The sequence below is a fragment of the Choloepus didactylus genome, chromosome 8 (genome assembly GCF_015220235.1).
Source record: "Choloepus didactylus isolate mChoDid1 chromosome 8, mChoDid1.pri, whole genome shotgun sequence".
NCBI lineage: Eukaryota > Metazoa > Chordata > Mammalia > Pilosa > Megalonychidae > Choloepus > Choloepus didactylus.
Window position 1 is genome coordinate 897,028 of NC_051314.1, and position 17,810 is coordinate 914,837.

The 17,810-nt window shown below is 40.4% G+C and overlaps 1 protein-coding gene across 1 annotated transcript in view; it reads right to left on the reverse strand.

The window, feature by feature from the left end:
• Positions 1 to 17,810, reverse strand: part of MOV10L1 (Mov10 like RISC complex RNA helicase 1) — a 146,985-nt gene that overhangs the window by 62,827 nt on the left and 66,348 nt on the right. Inside the window, exons 11-13 of the mRNA XM_037845881.1 lie at positions 15,545 to 15,722; positions 15,166 to 15,236; positions 3,855 to 3,946 (exon numbers count right to left, since the gene is read on the reverse strand). Coding sequence (XP_037701809.1) covers positions 3,855 to 3,946; positions 15,166 to 15,236; positions 15,545 to 15,722 — 341 coding nt within the window. The remainder of the gene's footprint in view (positions 1 to 3,854; positions 3,947 to 15,165; positions 15,237 to 15,544; positions 15,723 to 17,810) is intronic.

Sequence of the window (17,810 nt, forward strand, 5' to 3'; positions counted from 1 at the left end):
TACAAAGAACTACAGCAAAGTAATGGAGGGGAAGAGGGAGAGCGTTAGGAGGAACGGGGGTCATAGAAGTGCGCATACAAGAGGACGAAGAGAGCGTGGGGGAAGGGAGGAGTTCCTACTGGATGAAGAGAGCGTGGGGGAAGGGAGGAGCGGCTTCGGAGCAAGGAACCTCACACGGCTCCGGAAGCGGCGAGGGAGAGGCGGCCCTTACCTTGCAGGCGAGGAAATGGGAAGCTGGAGGGGCGTCCGGGCGAGCGGGTGACCTGCCAAACTGTCGTGTGGAGACGTTCCTCACACGGGGCACCAGTTGCGGTCGGGGTTACTGCTTCTAGGGGGAGTGGCGGCCGGTAGCCGAGCCCTCAGCTCTCGGGGCTGCTTAAAGGGTACCGGCGGCGGGGGCTCTTTCCCGGAGGCGAGGGCGAGGCGGAGGACGTGGCCAAGGTCCTCGGCGAGAGGCGTGCAAGGTATGGAGGGCGGCGATAAGGACAAAAACCCTCTTCATCCAGTAGGAGTATGCGCCAAAAAGATTTATTCAGGGGTGATTACAGGTTATATAGGCTGGTAAGAGGGGCAGGGCTGGAAAGGAGGTGAAGTAGCCTTAAATGGCAATATTGAAGGGAGAGGGGCTAGGATTGGTTCTGAGAGGACGCAGGAGCCGTTGCAACGGGCGGGGGTTGTTTTGGCCACGGTGCATGCGCGCTGGCGGTGGCAGGAGTGGCCTTGGCACAAGGGAGTATGTGGGTAAGATAAGGAAGTGGGGAAAGGGCAGTTGGGAGAAAGGCGGTTTCCTCCGGCAAGCCTCCCCTGCCAGTGGCATTTTGGGTGAGGAAAAGAGAGCTGCCTTGACCTCGCTCCTCAGGCTCGGGGGGGCTGCAGAGGGCACTCACGCCCGTACCTACTACCCTCCCCAGGGGGTGATATCAAGTCCCCTGGCCCAGGCCTGGTAAGTCGAGGCACAAGCTCAGCTACCCGCAACTAGCAATAGAGAGCAATTAAGGAAGGGGGAACAATAATCCAAGAAGAACAGATAAGCTATTTAACATTCTGGGGATGCCCAGGAATGACTATGGTCTGTTAATTTCTGATGGATATAGTAGGAACAAGTTCACAGAAATGTTGCTATATTAGGTAACTTTCTTGGGGTAAAGTAGGAACATGTTGGAAGTTAAGCAGTTATCTTAGGTTAGTTGTCTTTTTCTTACTCCCTTGTTATGGTCTCTTTGAAATGTTATTGTATGTTTGTTTTCTTTTTAACTTTTTTTTCATACAGTTGATTTAAAAAAGAAGGGAAAGTTAAAAAAAAAAAAAAAAAGAAAAACAAGGGAAAAAAAAGATGTAGTGCCCCCTTGAGGAGCCTGTGGAGAATGCAGGGGTATTGGCCTACCCCACCTCCATGGTTGCTAACATGACCACAGACATAGGGGACTGGTGGTTTGATGGGTTGAGCCCTCTACCATAGGTTTTACCCTTGGGAAGACGGTTGCTGCAAAGGAGAGGCTAGGCCTCCCTATGGTTGTGCCTAAGAGCCTCCTCCCGAATGCCTCTTTGTTGCTCAGATGTGGCCCTCTCTCTGTGGCTAAGCCAACTTGAAAGGTGAAATCACTGCCCTCCCCACTACGTGGGATCAGACACCCAGGGGAGTGAATCTCCCTGGCAACGTGGAATATGACTCCCAGGGAGGAATGCAGACCTGGCATCGTGGGACGGAGAACATCTTCTTGACCAAAAGGGGGATGTGAAAGGAAATGAAATAAGCTTCAGTGGCAGAGAGATTCCAAAAGGAGCCGAGAGGTCACTCTGGTGGGCACTCTTACGCACACTTTAGACAACCCTTTTTAGGTTCTAATGAATTGGGGTAGCTAGTGGCAGATACCTGAAACTATCAAACTACAACCCAGAACCCATGAATCTCGAAGACAGTTGTATAAAAATGTAGCTTATGAGGGGTGACAATGGGATTGGGAAAGCCATAAGGACCACACTCCACTTTGTCTAGTTTATGGATGGATGAGTAGAAAAATAGGGGAAGGAAACAAACAGACAAAGGTACCCAGTGTTCTTTTTTACTTCAATTGCTCTTTTTCACTCTAACTATTATTCTTGTTATTTTTGTGTGTGTGCTAATGAAGGTGTCAGGGATTGATTTAGGTGATGAATGTACAACTATGTAATGGTACTGTAAACAATCGAAAGTACGATTTGTTTTGTATGACTGCGTGGTATGTGAATATATCTCAATAAAATGAAGATAAAAATAAATAAATAAAAATAAAAAAAAAAAAAGGACCAACCACACTTCTCCATTCTGTCACAATCCACTTCTTCTCAACACATTCCAACCTGGCTATACCCCAACAAGTGGCAGAGCAGAAGAGTGGCTAGAAGAAGGAAGACATCATAAATTAAACTGGAAAAAATAGCTATCAAAATGGATAAAAATGAAGATGGAGTCTTGTCTCATACTAATCAAAATAAAACTTAAGTGGGAAGTGTAAAACTCTGAAACTTTTATAAGAAAATAAAAATACCCCTCTGACAATGAGGTAGGGAAAGAGTCCTTAAACAAGACATGAAAAGCACTAATACAAAAAAGGCCAATAAATTTGACTATACTAAAATTAACACCTTTTGTTAATCAAAAGATACTTTAAAGAAAACGAAAAGAGACAACAAACTTGGAGAAAATATCTGTAACATATTTATCTGCGAATAGTTTATCGTCAAGAATGTAGAAAAGACTCCTATGAATAATAAAAATCAGATAAAGTATCCAACAGGAAACAGGGCAAAGACATGAGCAAGCATTTCACAGAAGAGGAAAATTTTACGGTCAACAAATATGGAGATTCTCAACCTTTTAAGTAATCAGAGAAATGTAACTCAAGACGATAATGAGATTTTGACAAGCTTACCAGATTGGCACAAATTAAGATGTCTAACAAAATTGAGTACGAGGGAAGACAGGGATCAACTGGCTATTACACACACTGTACCAGGAGTCACTGAAGCACCTATTTCTAAAGTTGAAAACATCAACCTAACCTCAAGTTCAGCAATCCAGGTCCTAAGTGTTCAACCGAGAAAAAGCTTTGCATTTGCTTTAGAAGACATAAGAATATTCATAGCACCTTGTTTATAACAATAAGCAAGTGAACAAACAGAAAACAATGCAAATGTCCATGAAAAGGAAAACAGATACAGGTAGTATGTTCACACAATGTAATCATGTACTGAGGTGAAATTAAAAGCACAACTGCTAAAGTCAACAACATGGAGGAATCTCATTAGGTGAAAAGCATTAGAACTACTGGAAATTACAAAGAGCACTTTACCTCTTTCATAAAATTAAAAAACAATTTAAGAACATATTTTTCATGCATGTGCATACTGCATGCATACGAACACACACAAACTATTTATTTAAAAAGCAAGGGAAAGATAAACACAGAATTCTAGTTAATGGTTGGGGGTTTCAGTGGAGGAAGGGGGAGAGAGGGCTGGGTGATGGGATCACAGTGTTCATTACATTATAAATAAATAATAAAAATAAAGGAGGGCAGGGACTGATGATGACTGTGTGTTATGAACCAAGGCTTGGGTACATTTAAAGTCCAAAAAGAAGGAGCATGAAAATGTTTGCAACTTCGTATCTTTAAAAATGTTTGGTAATAAGGTTGTAATTATGAGGCATTCAAAAATGGTATATGGAGCCAGTGTAAAACCTATAAAGCATAAAGACATCAACACAGCATTTTGTACACCATTACTTAGCTGTCAGAGATTTACTAAAGGGAAGGCAGGCACTGATCAAGAATAAAGGGAAATTTGTATGAAGAATCATTAAAAGTATTCACCTATTATATGTAAACTCCACATCCATAGGTTCAAAGTTATATGCTTGCTCAAATTCTGGATTAAGTTTTAGAGTTACATCTTCTTCGTGAATCTAGAAAAGAAACAAACAATTTCATATACTATACTTATTTTTTCAGAACCATCTCATATCTGTATCTAGTAACATACCATGAAAAACTCATTCTACAAGATTAGAGCTAAAATTTGGAATATTAAATATCTGCCAACAATAACTGATAATGATTAAATCATTCTGCCATTAAATTATACAAACAAGAGGAACCAGTCAACGTATCCACCCATCCCAACAAATACTAACTGACCTTCTCTACTCACTGGACCATGTTCTCTACCTAGGCCCTGGGAATACAAAGATGTGTAAAACAGACTAGGACTCCGGAGATAAGTAAATAAATCATTATAATGCCAAGTGTGACCTGCTAAAATATAGCCCAGATAAAAAGGTCATTACAAGACTTTTTAGTATAGGAAACTAGATTTTCTGAGGAGTCCTCCAACTAAAACTGGACCCTGCAGTACTACTGTGTTGTATTTTTTGGTATGTAGCTCCACTTCTTATTTCCTACAGGTGCTAAAATGAAAATGCATAGAAAGTAATGACATACAAAGATACAATTTGAAACAAGTACAAAAAAAGGTGAGGAGGGGCCGAGGGTATAGAACAGTGAGTATGTATGCTATTGAAGTTAAGTTGGTATCAAATCAAATATGATTGTTATATATTTAGGATATTAAAATTTAACTCCTTGATAACCACAAAGGAAATATATGAAAAATATATCCAGAAGGAAATGAGAAGGGACTCAATATGGCACAAGCAAAATAATCAAGTAAATATGAAAGTAATTAACAGAAGAACTGAGGGTCAAAAACGTATGAGACCTGGAAAAACTAAATAGCAAAAAGGCAGAACAAAGTCCTGCATTGTCAGGAGTTACATAAAATGTAAATGGATTAAACTCTCCAGTCACAAGTCAGAGACTGGCAGAATGATTAAAAAAAATATGACCCAACCATATGTTGTTCACAAGAGACACGCCTTAAATTCAAAGGCAAAAGCAGGATGAAAGCGAAAGGACAGAAAAAATATACCACGCAAGTAGTAACCAAAAGAGTTTTGGGGGTAGCTATACTAATATCAGACAAAATAGAGATTAAATATGAAACTATTAGGGACCAAGAAGATCATTATATATTGATAAAGAGATGGAGTCAACAAAAAATATAACAATTATAAATATATACACACCTAAGAGAGGAGCCTCAAAATCTATGAAACAAATAATGACAGATTTAATGTATTGAAGTCTCCAACAATTATGCTGGAAACATCTATTGCTTCCTTCATTTTTGCCAATGTTTGTCTCATGTACTATGGAGCACCTTCATCAGGTGCATAGACATATATGGTTGTTATTTCTTCTTGCTGAATTGTCCCTTTTATTAGCATATAGTGTCCTTCTGTCTCTTATGACATCCTTGCATTTAAAGTTTAATTTATCAGAGACTATTATTGCTACTCCTGCTTACTTTTGGCTGTAGCTTGCATGGAATATATTTTTTTCCATCCTTAGACTTTCAATTTCTTTGCATCTCTGGGTCTAAGATAAGTCGCTTGTAAGTAACATACTGATGGCTCATTTTTAAATACATTCTGCCAATCTATATACCTTTTAATTGGGGAGTTTAATCCATTCACATTCAATGCTATTACTGCGAAGGCAGTTCTTCAATCAGCCATCATATCCTTTGGTTTTTATTTGTCAGATATAATTTTCCTCCCCCCTCTATTTCCTTTAATGGATCCTTACTAAAACTCTGTGCCGTTCTCCAGACCTCTCTCTCCTTTTTTTTTTCTCAGCTGGTAGAGCTTCCTTTAGCATCTTTTGTAGGGCAGGTCTCTTGTTAGTCAATTCTCTCAGCATTTGTTTGAGATTTTAAGCTCTCCCTCAAATTTAAAGGAGAGCTTTGCTGGATAAAGAATTCTTGGTTGGCAATTTTTCTCTTTCAGGATTTTAAACATGTCATATCACTGCCTTCTCACCTCCATGGTGGCCGCTGAGTAGTCACTACTTAGTCTTATGCTATTTGCTTTGTAAGTGGTGATTTGCTTCTCTCTTGCTGCTTTCAGAACTTGCTCCTTCTTTTCAGCATTTGACAATCTGATCAGAATATATCTTGGAACGGGTTTATTTGGATCTATTCTGTTTGGAGTTCGTTGGGCATCTATGATTTGCATATTTATTTCCTTTAGAAGGGCTGGGAAGTTTTCCCCAACAATGTCTTTGAATACTCTTCCTAGTCCTTTACCCTTCTCTTCCCCTTCTGGAACAACAATTCTTATATTTGTGCACTTCATGTTGTCCATCATATCCTTGAGATCTATTTTGAATTTTATGATTTTATTCAGCATTTGTTCTTTTGTGCTTTCACTTTCCAACCTACTTTCTTCCAGTTCACTTATTCGTTCCTTAGCTTCCTCTAATCTAGTATTACTGTTTATCAAGAATCTTTTTAATTTGATCAAAAATTTTTTTTATTTATATAAGATCCTCTTTTTAAATTTACTCTTGCAAATTCTTCTTTATGCTTTTCTAGGGTTTCCTGATGTCCTTCATATCCTGATCCATGGTACTGGTGTTTGTGATACCTGTACTAGTTAGGGTTCTCTAGGGAAACAGAGAGGTATTTATGACTATACAATTTATAAAAGTGACTCACGCAAATGTGGGTATGACAAGTACAAATTCTGTAGAGCAGTCAGCAAACTGTCAACTCCAAGGAAGATGCCTGACGAACTCCTCAGGAAACGAACCGGCAACTTCGACGAACTCCTCAGCAAATGCTTTGCTGGGCAGCCGAAGAAGAAAAAGGTCCTCTATCTGTCTTGCTTATAAGTCTTCAATTGATTAATTGGATTAAATCCAGCCAATTGCATTCTCTCGATGTGGAAGACACACCCTTTGGTGAGCCATCAGTCACAGCTGCAGCCAAATGATAATGTAATAAACCAGCCTGTTGGTTTATTAACCAGGCACAAACATCCTCACAGCAATGTTAGGCCAGTGCTTGCTTGACCAGACAGCTGGGTACTATCACCTGGCCTAGTTGACACATGAACCTAACCATCACATTACCTCTTGAATTAATTTCTCCAAATTCTTAATCTCCTCTGATTTTTTAATTTGGGCATTTGGGTTATCCGTATCTTCTGGTTTCTTCATATGCTTTATAATTTTATGTTGTTTTTGCCTCTTGGCATTTGCTTACCTTGATAGGGTTCTTTTAGGATATGCAGGCTTACTTAAATAATTATCTATAATTTGACAGAGCTACAGCTTGATGCAGTGCACTTTCCCTTACCTACCAACAGATGGCGCTCCTGAGCCACCTCTTATCCTCAATCCAGTTCTCCCCAACTTCATCTATTCAGCGAGTGGGGGTCCAAACCATGAGGATGTCCAATCAGTGCACCAATTTTCTGTGTGCAATGGGGACCACTAGCCCTGTGGTTAGGGGTTATGCCCTGTGCAGTTTGGCAGGGAAGATGGCTTTAAGACCTAGGACTCCCAGCCATTCCCAGGGTTGTCGCTGGAATACCCTGAGGCTGTGGCAGGCGTCCACCCCTTCAGCTCAGACTCCCCTCAGTCCCTCTCTGCTATGGGTCCACAAGTCCCTGTGCTTGGTGTAGAGCTCCTGTCACTTCCGTGCAGCTCTCCTGCTGCTAGGCTGTGCACTCCATGGGCTTCTGCAGAGGAGAAGTTGTGCTGTCACAAGCCAGCCAAATCCCGAGTTCCCTTGAGGAGGCTCTCAGCCACAGCACTGCAAAGGGATGTCTCCCAGCCCGCTTCAAAGATGGCTGCCTGGGGCATGGAAAATACCCACTTCCACAATCATCTGCTTGCTGCAGTGGCTTGTCCTTGACTCGGAGGCTGTCAGCCTCAGGTGTGCAAAGGGCTATCACCCATGCCAGATACCGAGGCAGGTGCCTGGAGTGTGGAAGGCACTCCCTGCTGCGATCAACCAACAGCAGCTCCCTCTGCCATCTCCCTGGCCTCTCCCTGGGTCCCACTCCGACCTCCCTTCAAACACAGCGTGAGTCTGGCTGCTGTTTTCCCAGCAGCTCTCCAGATCAAAGACTTACATGATTCCGAATGCAGGCTCTCAGCTTCTCCAAGTATTCAATCACTACAGATATGTAAGTCCCTGCCCAGCCTGTGGAACCCTGGAACCGATATTCTGGAGCACTTTTTGTCTCATATCTAGTGTTTTTCAAAGAGGAGAATTTTCCTGTTTCTCCTAATCTCCACCTTGGATCTCTCATAATGACAGATTTGAAAGGAGAAACAGATGATTCTAAGTTAATAGAAGACTTTAATACACCACTTTCAGTAACAGACAGAACACCTAGACAGATCAATAGGGAAGTAGGAGACTTGAACGATACAATAGGCCCACTAGACCCAACAGACATCTACAGAACATTTCACCCAACAGCAGCAGGAAACACACGCTTCTCTAGTGCATGTGGATCATTCTCCAGAATAGATCATGTTAGGACACAAAACAAGTCTCAATAAATTAAAAAATATCGAAATCATACAATATATCTTCTGCAACCACAATGGAATGAAGCTAGAAATCTGTAACAGAAGGAGAAAGAGAAAATTCACAAATACGTGGAAATTAAACAACATACTCTTACACATCAAACAGGTCAAGGAAGAAATCACAAGGGAAATCAGGAAATATGTGGAGGCAAATGAAAACAAAAGCACAACATATCAAAACTTATGGGATGCATCAAAGGCAGTGCCAAGAGAGAAATATACAGCTCTAAAGGCTCACATTAAAAAGGAAGATCTCAAATCAGAAACCTAACCTCACAACTGGAGGATCTAGAAAAAGAGGAGCAAACTAAAACCAAAACAAGCAGAAGGAAGAAAATAACAAAGATAAGAGTGGAAAGAAAGGAAACAGAGAATAAAAATACAATGAAAAAATCAACAAACCCAAAAGTTGGTTCTTTGAAAAGATCATTAAAATTGAAAAAACTTTTTAGTCAGACTGACAAAAAGAGAGGATACAAATAACTAAAATCAGAAATGAAAAGGGGGACATTACTACTAACCCCACAGAAATAACAAGGACTCTGAGAGGACACTATGAAAAAGCTGTACCCATCAAATTAATCTAGGTGAAATGGAAAAATTCCTAGAAACATACAAATACCTACATTGACTGAAGAAGAAATAAAAAATCTCAACAAACCAATTACTAGTAAAGACACAGAATCAGCAGTCAAAAACCTCCCAACAAAGAAAAGCCAAGGACCAGAAGGCTTCACAGGTGAATTTTACCAAACATTTCAAGAATTAACACCTATCCTGCTCAAAGTCTTCCAAACAACTGAAAAAGAGGGAACATTCTCAAACTCATTCTCTGAGGTCAACATCCCCCTCATACCAAAGCCAAAGTTACCACAAGAAAAATTACCAGCAAACAGAATTCAACAGAACATTACAAGTTATATACCATGATCAAGTGGGATTTATCCCTGTTATGCAAAGGTAGTTCAATATAAGAAAATCAATTAATGTAATACACCACACTAACAGAATGAAGGGAAAAAAAAAACAACACACAGGATCATCTCGATTCAGAAAAGGCATCTGACAAAATCCAGTATCCCTTCTTGATAAGACATGCTGGAAACTAGGAATAGAAGGAAACTTCCTCTACATGATAAAGGGCATATATGAAAAACCCATAGCTAACATCAGACTTAAGGGTGAAAGTCTGAAAGCTTTCCCTCTAAGATCAGGAACAAGATAAGGATGTTCACCATCACCACTGTTATTCAACCCTGTACTGGAATTTCTAGCCAGAGCAATTAGGCAAGAAGAAGAAAGTAAAGGCATCCAATTTGGAAAGGGAGAAATAAAACTTTCCACATTTGCAGATGACATGATCCTATATACAGAAAATCCTGAAAAATCCACAAAAAAGCTCCTAGACTAATAAATGAATTCAGCAAGGTGGTGGGATACAAGACTGACACCCCAAAATTAGCAATGTTTTTGTACAGTAGCAATGAACAATCTGAATAAAAAATAAAGAAAAGACTCCATTCACAAAAGAAATAAAAGAATTAAATATCTAGGAATAAATCTAACCCAAGGATGTAAAGGACTTGCACACAGAAAAGTACAAAACATTGCTGAAGGTAATTAAAGAAGACCTAAATACATGGAAGGACATTACGTGTTCATGGATTGGAAGACTAAATATTGTTAAGATGTCAATTCTATCAAAAGCAATTACAGATTCAAGTCCATCCTAATCAAAATTTCAACATCCTTCTATGAAGAAGTGGAAAAGCCAACCATCAAATATACAGGGAAGGGTAAGAAGTCCCGAATAGCCAAAGCCATCTTGAAAAACAAGGAAGCTGGAGGACTCACATTTCCTAATCTAAAACTTAGTACAAAGCCACAGTCATCAAGACAACATGGGACTGACACAAGGACAGAGACACAGACCAATGGAATCATACTAAGAGTTCAGAAATCAACCCTAACATATACAGCCAACTGATCTTTGTTTTTTTTTCAAATAAGTTTTATTGAGATATATTCACATACCGTACAATCTCCATGGTGTATAATCAACTGTTCACAGCACCACCACATAGCTGTGCATTTATCACCCCAATCTATTTTTGAACATTTTCCTTACACCAGAAAGAATAAAATAAGAATGAAAAATAAAAGTAAAAAGAACACTCAAACTGTCCCCTCATCCCACCCTATTTTTGATTTAGTTTTTGTCTCTATTTTTCTACTCATCTATCCATACACAGGATAAAGGGAGTGTGATCCACAACATTTTCACAATCACACTGTCACCTGTTGTAAGCTACATTGTTACACAATCGTCTTCAAGAGTCAAGGCTACTGGGTTGGAGTCTGATAGTTTCAGGTGTTTACTTCTAGCTATTCCAATACATTAAAACCTAAAAAGGGATATCTATATAGTGCATAAGAATGTCCACCACAGAGACCTCTCAACTCCATATGGAATCTCTCAGCCACTAAAGCTTTATTTCGTTTCATTTCACATCCCCCTTTTGGTCAAAAAGATGTTCTCAATCCCATGATGCCGGGTCCAGATTCATCCCTGGGAGTCACATCCTGCATTGCCAGGGAGATTTACACCCCTGGGAGTCAGGTCCCACGTAGGGGGGAAGGCAGTGAGTTCACCCGCTGAGTTGGCTTAGCTAGAGAGAGAGGGCCACATCTCAGCAACAAAGAGGTACTCAGGGGGAGACTCTTAGGCACAATTATATGCAAGTTGAGCCTCTCCTTTGTAGTAACAAGCTTCCTAAGGGCAAGCCCCAAGATGGAGAGCTCAGCATACCAAACCGCCAGTCTGTGATGTTTGTGAGAACATCAGCAACAATCCAGGTGAGGAAGCCCAACACTTCCACATTTCCCCCCAGCTCCGCACCGGGGCTCTGCATATATATTTTATTCTCTGCCCAAATTACCCTGGGATGTGCCACTATTTCATGCTAACCTATACAGACCTTCCAGATCTCACTTCCTATTCAAAGTTCCATGGGTATTTGAACAAACTGACTGTAGAAGTTATACTGTTTAGAAAGTATAGATCCTATACCAAATAAATATCTCTTCCCTTGGTCTCACATGGAAGTTGAAGTTTTAAAACACAGTCAGTATCATCCTTTACCTTTTGGCCCATTTGCCCTAGTCCTAACCAGATCTGCTTCATTCATATGTCTAATTGAAGTCTGGACTCTTTTTCTGTTTTTTTTTAAACATTTGGTGTATGTGCTAATACTGACATTCATATCTGCTGAGCTCTAGCTCTGAGTTTCAGGTGTCACAGATACCCAAAGTTCCAGGGATTGACTGGGTTAAACACAAAGGGATCAGCATCTCAGCATCTCAGAATCTGGCGATAGCCATTACCATTCATGAATAGATGTGACTGCTGTAAGAGCTTACAATCTAGGGATCATTACAATAAGCTTTCCCCTGATAAGCTATGCTCTAAGATTTAATTCTGAGTTTACACATTGTAGTTAGTCCATCAGCCAACTGATTTCTGACAAGAGTGCCAAATCTATTCACTTGAGAAAGAACAGTCTCTTCAACAAATGCTGCTGAGAAAACTGGGTCTTCATCTGCAAAACAATGAAGGTGGGTCCTTACCTCACTCCATATACAAAAATCAACTAAAAATAGTTCAAAGACTTAAGAACCAGAACTATAGAACTCCTAGAAGAAAACACAGGGAAGCATCTTCAAGACTTTGTGTTAGGTAACGGTTTCTTAGACTTTACACCCATAGCACAGGCAAGAAAAGAAAAAATAGATAAATAGGACCTCATGAAAATTAAAAAAAAGTTTCTGTATCAAAGGACTTTGTAATGAAAGTAAAACAATAACCTACAGAATGAGAGAAAATATTTGTAAACCACATATCTGTCTGATAAGGGTTTAACAGACAGAATATTAAAGAAACCCTACAACTCAACAACAAAAGCACAAACCACCCAATGAAAAAATTAGCAAATAGACATTTCTCCAAAGAAGATATACAAATGGCCGAGAACATATGAAAAGATGATAAATATCATAAGTCATTAGGTAAATGCAAATCAAAACCAGAATGAGATAACACTTCACATTCACTACAGGAACACTCATTCTTGCTGGTGGGAATGTAAAATGGTGCAGCTGCTGTGGAAGGCAGTTTGGTGGTTCCTTAGCAAGTTAAGTACAGAATTACCACATGACCCACCAATCCCATTTCTAGGTATATATACCCAAAGAAACTGAAAGCAGGGACTCTAACAGGTATTTGCACACCAATGTTCATAATGGCATCATTCACAATTGCCAAAAGCGGGAAGCAACCCAAGTGTTCATCACTTGGGTTCATCCAAAGTGTGTATTTTGCATAAACAAAATGTACACACATGCAATGGAATATTATCTGGTCCTAAGAAGGAATGAAATTCTGATACGTGCAACAACATGGATGAACCTTAAAGACACTGATATACGCCAGACAGATAAGGACAAATACTACATGATCTCATTCATATGACATAATTAGAATAAGCAAAGTCATAGTCAGAAACTAAAATACAGGTGACTGAAGGCTGGAGTGGGGGTACAGAATGCGGAGCTAATGCTTAAACTGTACAAGGTTTCACTTTGGGGTGATGGGTTTCAGTAATGGATGATGATGATGGTGGCACAACACTATGAATGAATGTTATGAACAGCACTGAAATATATATCTGAATGTGGTTAAAAAAAAATTTGGGTTGTATGTATGTTACCAGAAAAAAAAGAAAAAAAAAAAAAAAGAAAAGCTATAAGATTGTACAATACAGTGAACCCTCAGGTGAACAATGAACTACGGTTAATAACACAAATGTGTTCTTTCATCAATTGTAGCAAATGTGCCTCACCAATGTAAGATGTTACTAATAGGGTGGTATATGGGAACTCTATTTGCTGCATAATTTTTCTGTAAATCTACAACTTTTTAAATTAAAAATAAATAAATATAGCCTTTAGTCAGAATTCCCCAGGGTTACAAGGAAACCTGCTGGCTGAAAATTTCAGCAAGAGCCAATGCTGAATTGGGGAAGAAATTCTCTTCTTACCTCTGAAATCCTTGGTTCTAGCTTTTAAGATCTCAGACTGACTGGAAGGATGCTCCCCACATTGCTGCAGGCAATCCCCTTTGTGGACAGATGATGCAATCAACTGAGTGTAGCTGCAAGTCCCACCTCTGCAGCACCCTCATGGTAACTAGCAGGTCAGAGGCTGAGAAGACGGCTGGATGCCATCACCTGGCTGAGCTGACACCTGGAATTCACCAGCACGGCCTCCAATGCTGGGGTGCTAGCACTGCCAGGTGCAGCGTCTCGTCTGACATTAGAGGAAGCAATGTACTCATGATGGCAGTTGTATGGCACGTTTTTGCTGTGGTTTGACCTGCAAACCTCATCAGTTTTCCAAGCCTGGCCTGCTCACTTTAGTGGCAATTCTGTAAGCACCCCACTATAGACTCCAAAAACTCCCCTTTGCCTCTATCAGCCTGGGGATCCTGGTTAATCTGACGGCCCCAGTCCACACAGTCCAGTCTGGACTTCCCCACTACGTGCCCAGCCTGTCTGCTTCAGTCTTTTCACCTTTTGAAATGACCTTTCATGCCCTTTCCTGGCTTCCAAAATGCATTTCGTTTTCTGAGGCTATCCCAGATGCCACCTCCTGCTAAGTACATTAGTAGATCTGTCTGCCCATGGTAATTGTCTTAGGCTTTCCCCTTGCTATCAGGTGGACCCGAGCCAACGCTGGCTGGCTTCCTATTACCCCCTCACAGCGCACCTTCCCTATTCAACTGGAAGGAAACTGAGGGCAAAGCACATGCCGTCCTCTCTGTGCTCCACAAGGCACAGACTGAAGCATTTCAAGATCTCTGGAAACTTGCCAAGCTTCATCTTCGAGGAACAGATGGAATTCTATGAGCTGAACTGGGGGGTAAACCCCGCACTCAGGTGCAGCCGTGAAGGTCCCAGGGCACTTTTCTTTGTGTCCAGCTCAGACTCTTGCCCTTCTTAACAACCGTCTTCCCTCCGAAGCAAGGGTTTTGGGCAGTTTTCTCTTTCAATATTCCATGCTAGGTAACATATATGCTTTGCCTTTTAACAGGCAGAAAAGGCTTTTTCCTTTCTCATGCAGATCCCAATATTATTCAGATGCGATGCTTAACACATGAGCAGGAATCACCAGCTGAAGGACTCACGCTCCCCACATGTAAAATTATCTAGAGGACTCAGTGCTAGATAAGCCAACAGAAACCTTTCCCTTCACAAAATAACTGAGTTGCAAACTTTGAAGTGTATTTTCTCCACTGAGGCTTTACTTTTCTGCCCCTCTGGAATACATTCAGAATGTCCAAATTCAGCTAAATGCAAACATCAAGATTTGCATATGATGCAACTGAAAAGGTAAGTATGGTTTTACATGGCTAAAAATTATATGATTTCTTTAGATACTAAGTTTCCTTTATGCATCAAAAAATCAAGACTCATTTATACTAAAAATTTCCAAAATATAGCAAATGCCCAAGGAGGAGCAAACTTACCACAGAAATAACTATGACAAGGATGTATTACCTTTTTTGTACCACTCTGGTCTGATGGGCTAGGCCAGCACGGACTTACTCAGAGAATGCCCTCACCTCAAGCACATAGCCGATGTATTCAATGACGTGTCCACGGTACTCCTGAGTTTTCAAAATCAGCTTATCACCTAGTTAAAAAAAATGTATCACCACATGCAAAACTACTATAAAATTGCAAAATCCTGCTGCTGTACTATAAAATCAAACACTTCAGGAAGAATAAAACAAAAATATAACTGGGATAAATTGCTTAAATTGTGACAAGAGAAACATACTTGATGCATTTAAAGTGCTGACCCATTTTTAAGTCAAATTCTAACCCAAAGGAAAGAAAATTACATAATGTGATTTTTTGTTGCCAGTTAAGAATACATTTTTCCTAATTGTGGTTTAATGTCTGCTACTCTATCTACTTAAACATAACAATAACACACACCTGCATACAAAGAAGGTCTACTTTCAGCTAACCCTGGGACCTCCAAAACCAATAAATCCCCATTCCTTTTCAAGGTGACTCCACTCATATTATATTCTTTGAGTTCTGTTTCTGCGTGAATCTCCTCAAGCCACAGCAAAGTTGAAAACTTCTCCTTGTAATTTGACATACTCAAAAGCTGAAGAGAAAACATGAGCAAGTTAGTAGGACTACACTGACATTTCAGATATATGCTGTGTCTAGGACATAAGCAGCTTGAGATTTACTAAGTCCAAAATGCTTAAATGTGATAGGTATATCCCCCAAATTAGGCGATGAAAGGTCAGAGTTCATGACCCCCATCAGCTGCCTCTGGTGGGTGGGAGGGTGCTGCTGTTCTGTGCGTGGAGGCTGCATCCTCCAGCTAGAGGGTTTTTCCTTCTCCCAAATGGACATGCACGCCTACTCTTACTGGGCCCTATTCTTTGTCATTCTCAGGTCTTCTGAGTTTACTCTGTAAAGGGCAGGGTTTTGCTTTTACAGACATCTGTGAAAAAGGACAAGGGCTTCAGTTTTTGGCCAAGATGGAGTAACAAGGTCCAGAGATTCACCCACCCACAGAATAACTTTTTAAAAAATGAAAGAAATATATGAAATAATGGTGTCCAAACACTGCATATCAGGCACACAGGGCAGTGATCGCAGCATAGAGGACACCCACTGCGCGAGCCCAGTGGCCCAACTACAACCTGGAGATGAGTTTCCAGGCCACAGTGCAACGAGAGAGAAACCACAGCAGCCCCGTGGTCTCTCTCCATTGAGGAGACGGTGCTGGCAGACCAAGGACACCCATGTAGCTGCAGCTGGCAGGACGGAACGCTAGAGAAGAGAGAGCTGTGCAGACAGAAAGCTTGGGAGACCTTCAGATACCCATACAGAGCCACGAGCTGAGCACCAATCAGTGCATGTGGGAGAGGAAACGTGTCAGGCTGGGAAAGCACCATCCAATGGGACCAGAGCAGGGTTTCTCAACCTCAGCACTACTGACACGTGGGGCTGCGTCATTCTTTGTTGCAGGGTCTGTCTTATGCACTGTAGGATGCTTAGCAGCTCCCTGGCCTCTAGCTACTGGCAACCTAAAAACATCTCCAGCACTGCCAAATATCTCCTGGACACATTCCCCTGGCCAAACTGTCACCTGCTGAGAAGCACTGAATTAGAGGAAACAATTCCCAGGGTTTACATGGGGCTGAGAATAGTGTGGGTTCCCACAAGCCAGAACGGAAAACCTTGAAGTAAACGGGGCATTGGGAAGAGTACCAGATGGGTATTAGCCCTGAATTAAAAGTTACTCTGGTTCTGCCTAACAAAACTTAAAAGCCAGGCTTGAAAGGATCCAACTATATCCTAATAAGTTAACTGTATCCCAGAACAAAGCTCAAAAATATTTTTAGGAATAGAGGGATAAAATTCAGAATGTATGACATACAAACAAACACTACCAGGCATGCAAAGAAGCAGAAAGCTATGACCTAAAAAGAGGAGAAAAAAACTATCAATGAGAAAAGATCCAGAAATGACACAAGTTTGATAGGATTAATAAACAAGGACTTTGAAGTAATTGTTATTACTGTACTATATATTTCAAGAAGTTAGAAGAAACATTGAGCACATTAAGTAGACATGGAGTATATATATATATATAAAAAAACAAATTGAACTTCTAGAGATTGAACTACAATGTCTGACATTAACATTACATGGGTAGGATTACACATCACAAAAAAAAAAATTGGTGAACTTGAAGACACAGAAAGAGTAAGTATCCAAAATGCATTAGAAGAAAAAACAATCAAAAACAAAAACAAAAAAAACCCAAAAGAACAGAACATCACTGGGCAGTGGGACAACTTCAAGGGGTCTAATGCATGTGTAACTGGAACCTGAAAAGTTGGGGGGAGGAGGACAGAAAGAGTATTTAAACGCATAATGGCTGAAAAAGTCCAAATCTGATGAAAACTATAAATCCAAGAAATTCAACTCATCCCAAGGGACACTGTAAATTTAATTTCTTAAAACTAGTAAAAAAGACAAAATCTTAAAAGCAACTAGAAAAAATATAAATAATGTACTAATGAACAGAGATAAGAATTAAAGCATCAGAAACAATGCAAACCAGAAGACAATGGTTCACTTTAATATACAGAAAGGAAAAAACCTGCCAGCCTCTTGGAATTCAAAACCCACTGAAAATATTTTTCAAAAATCAAGGTGATTTTATTTATTT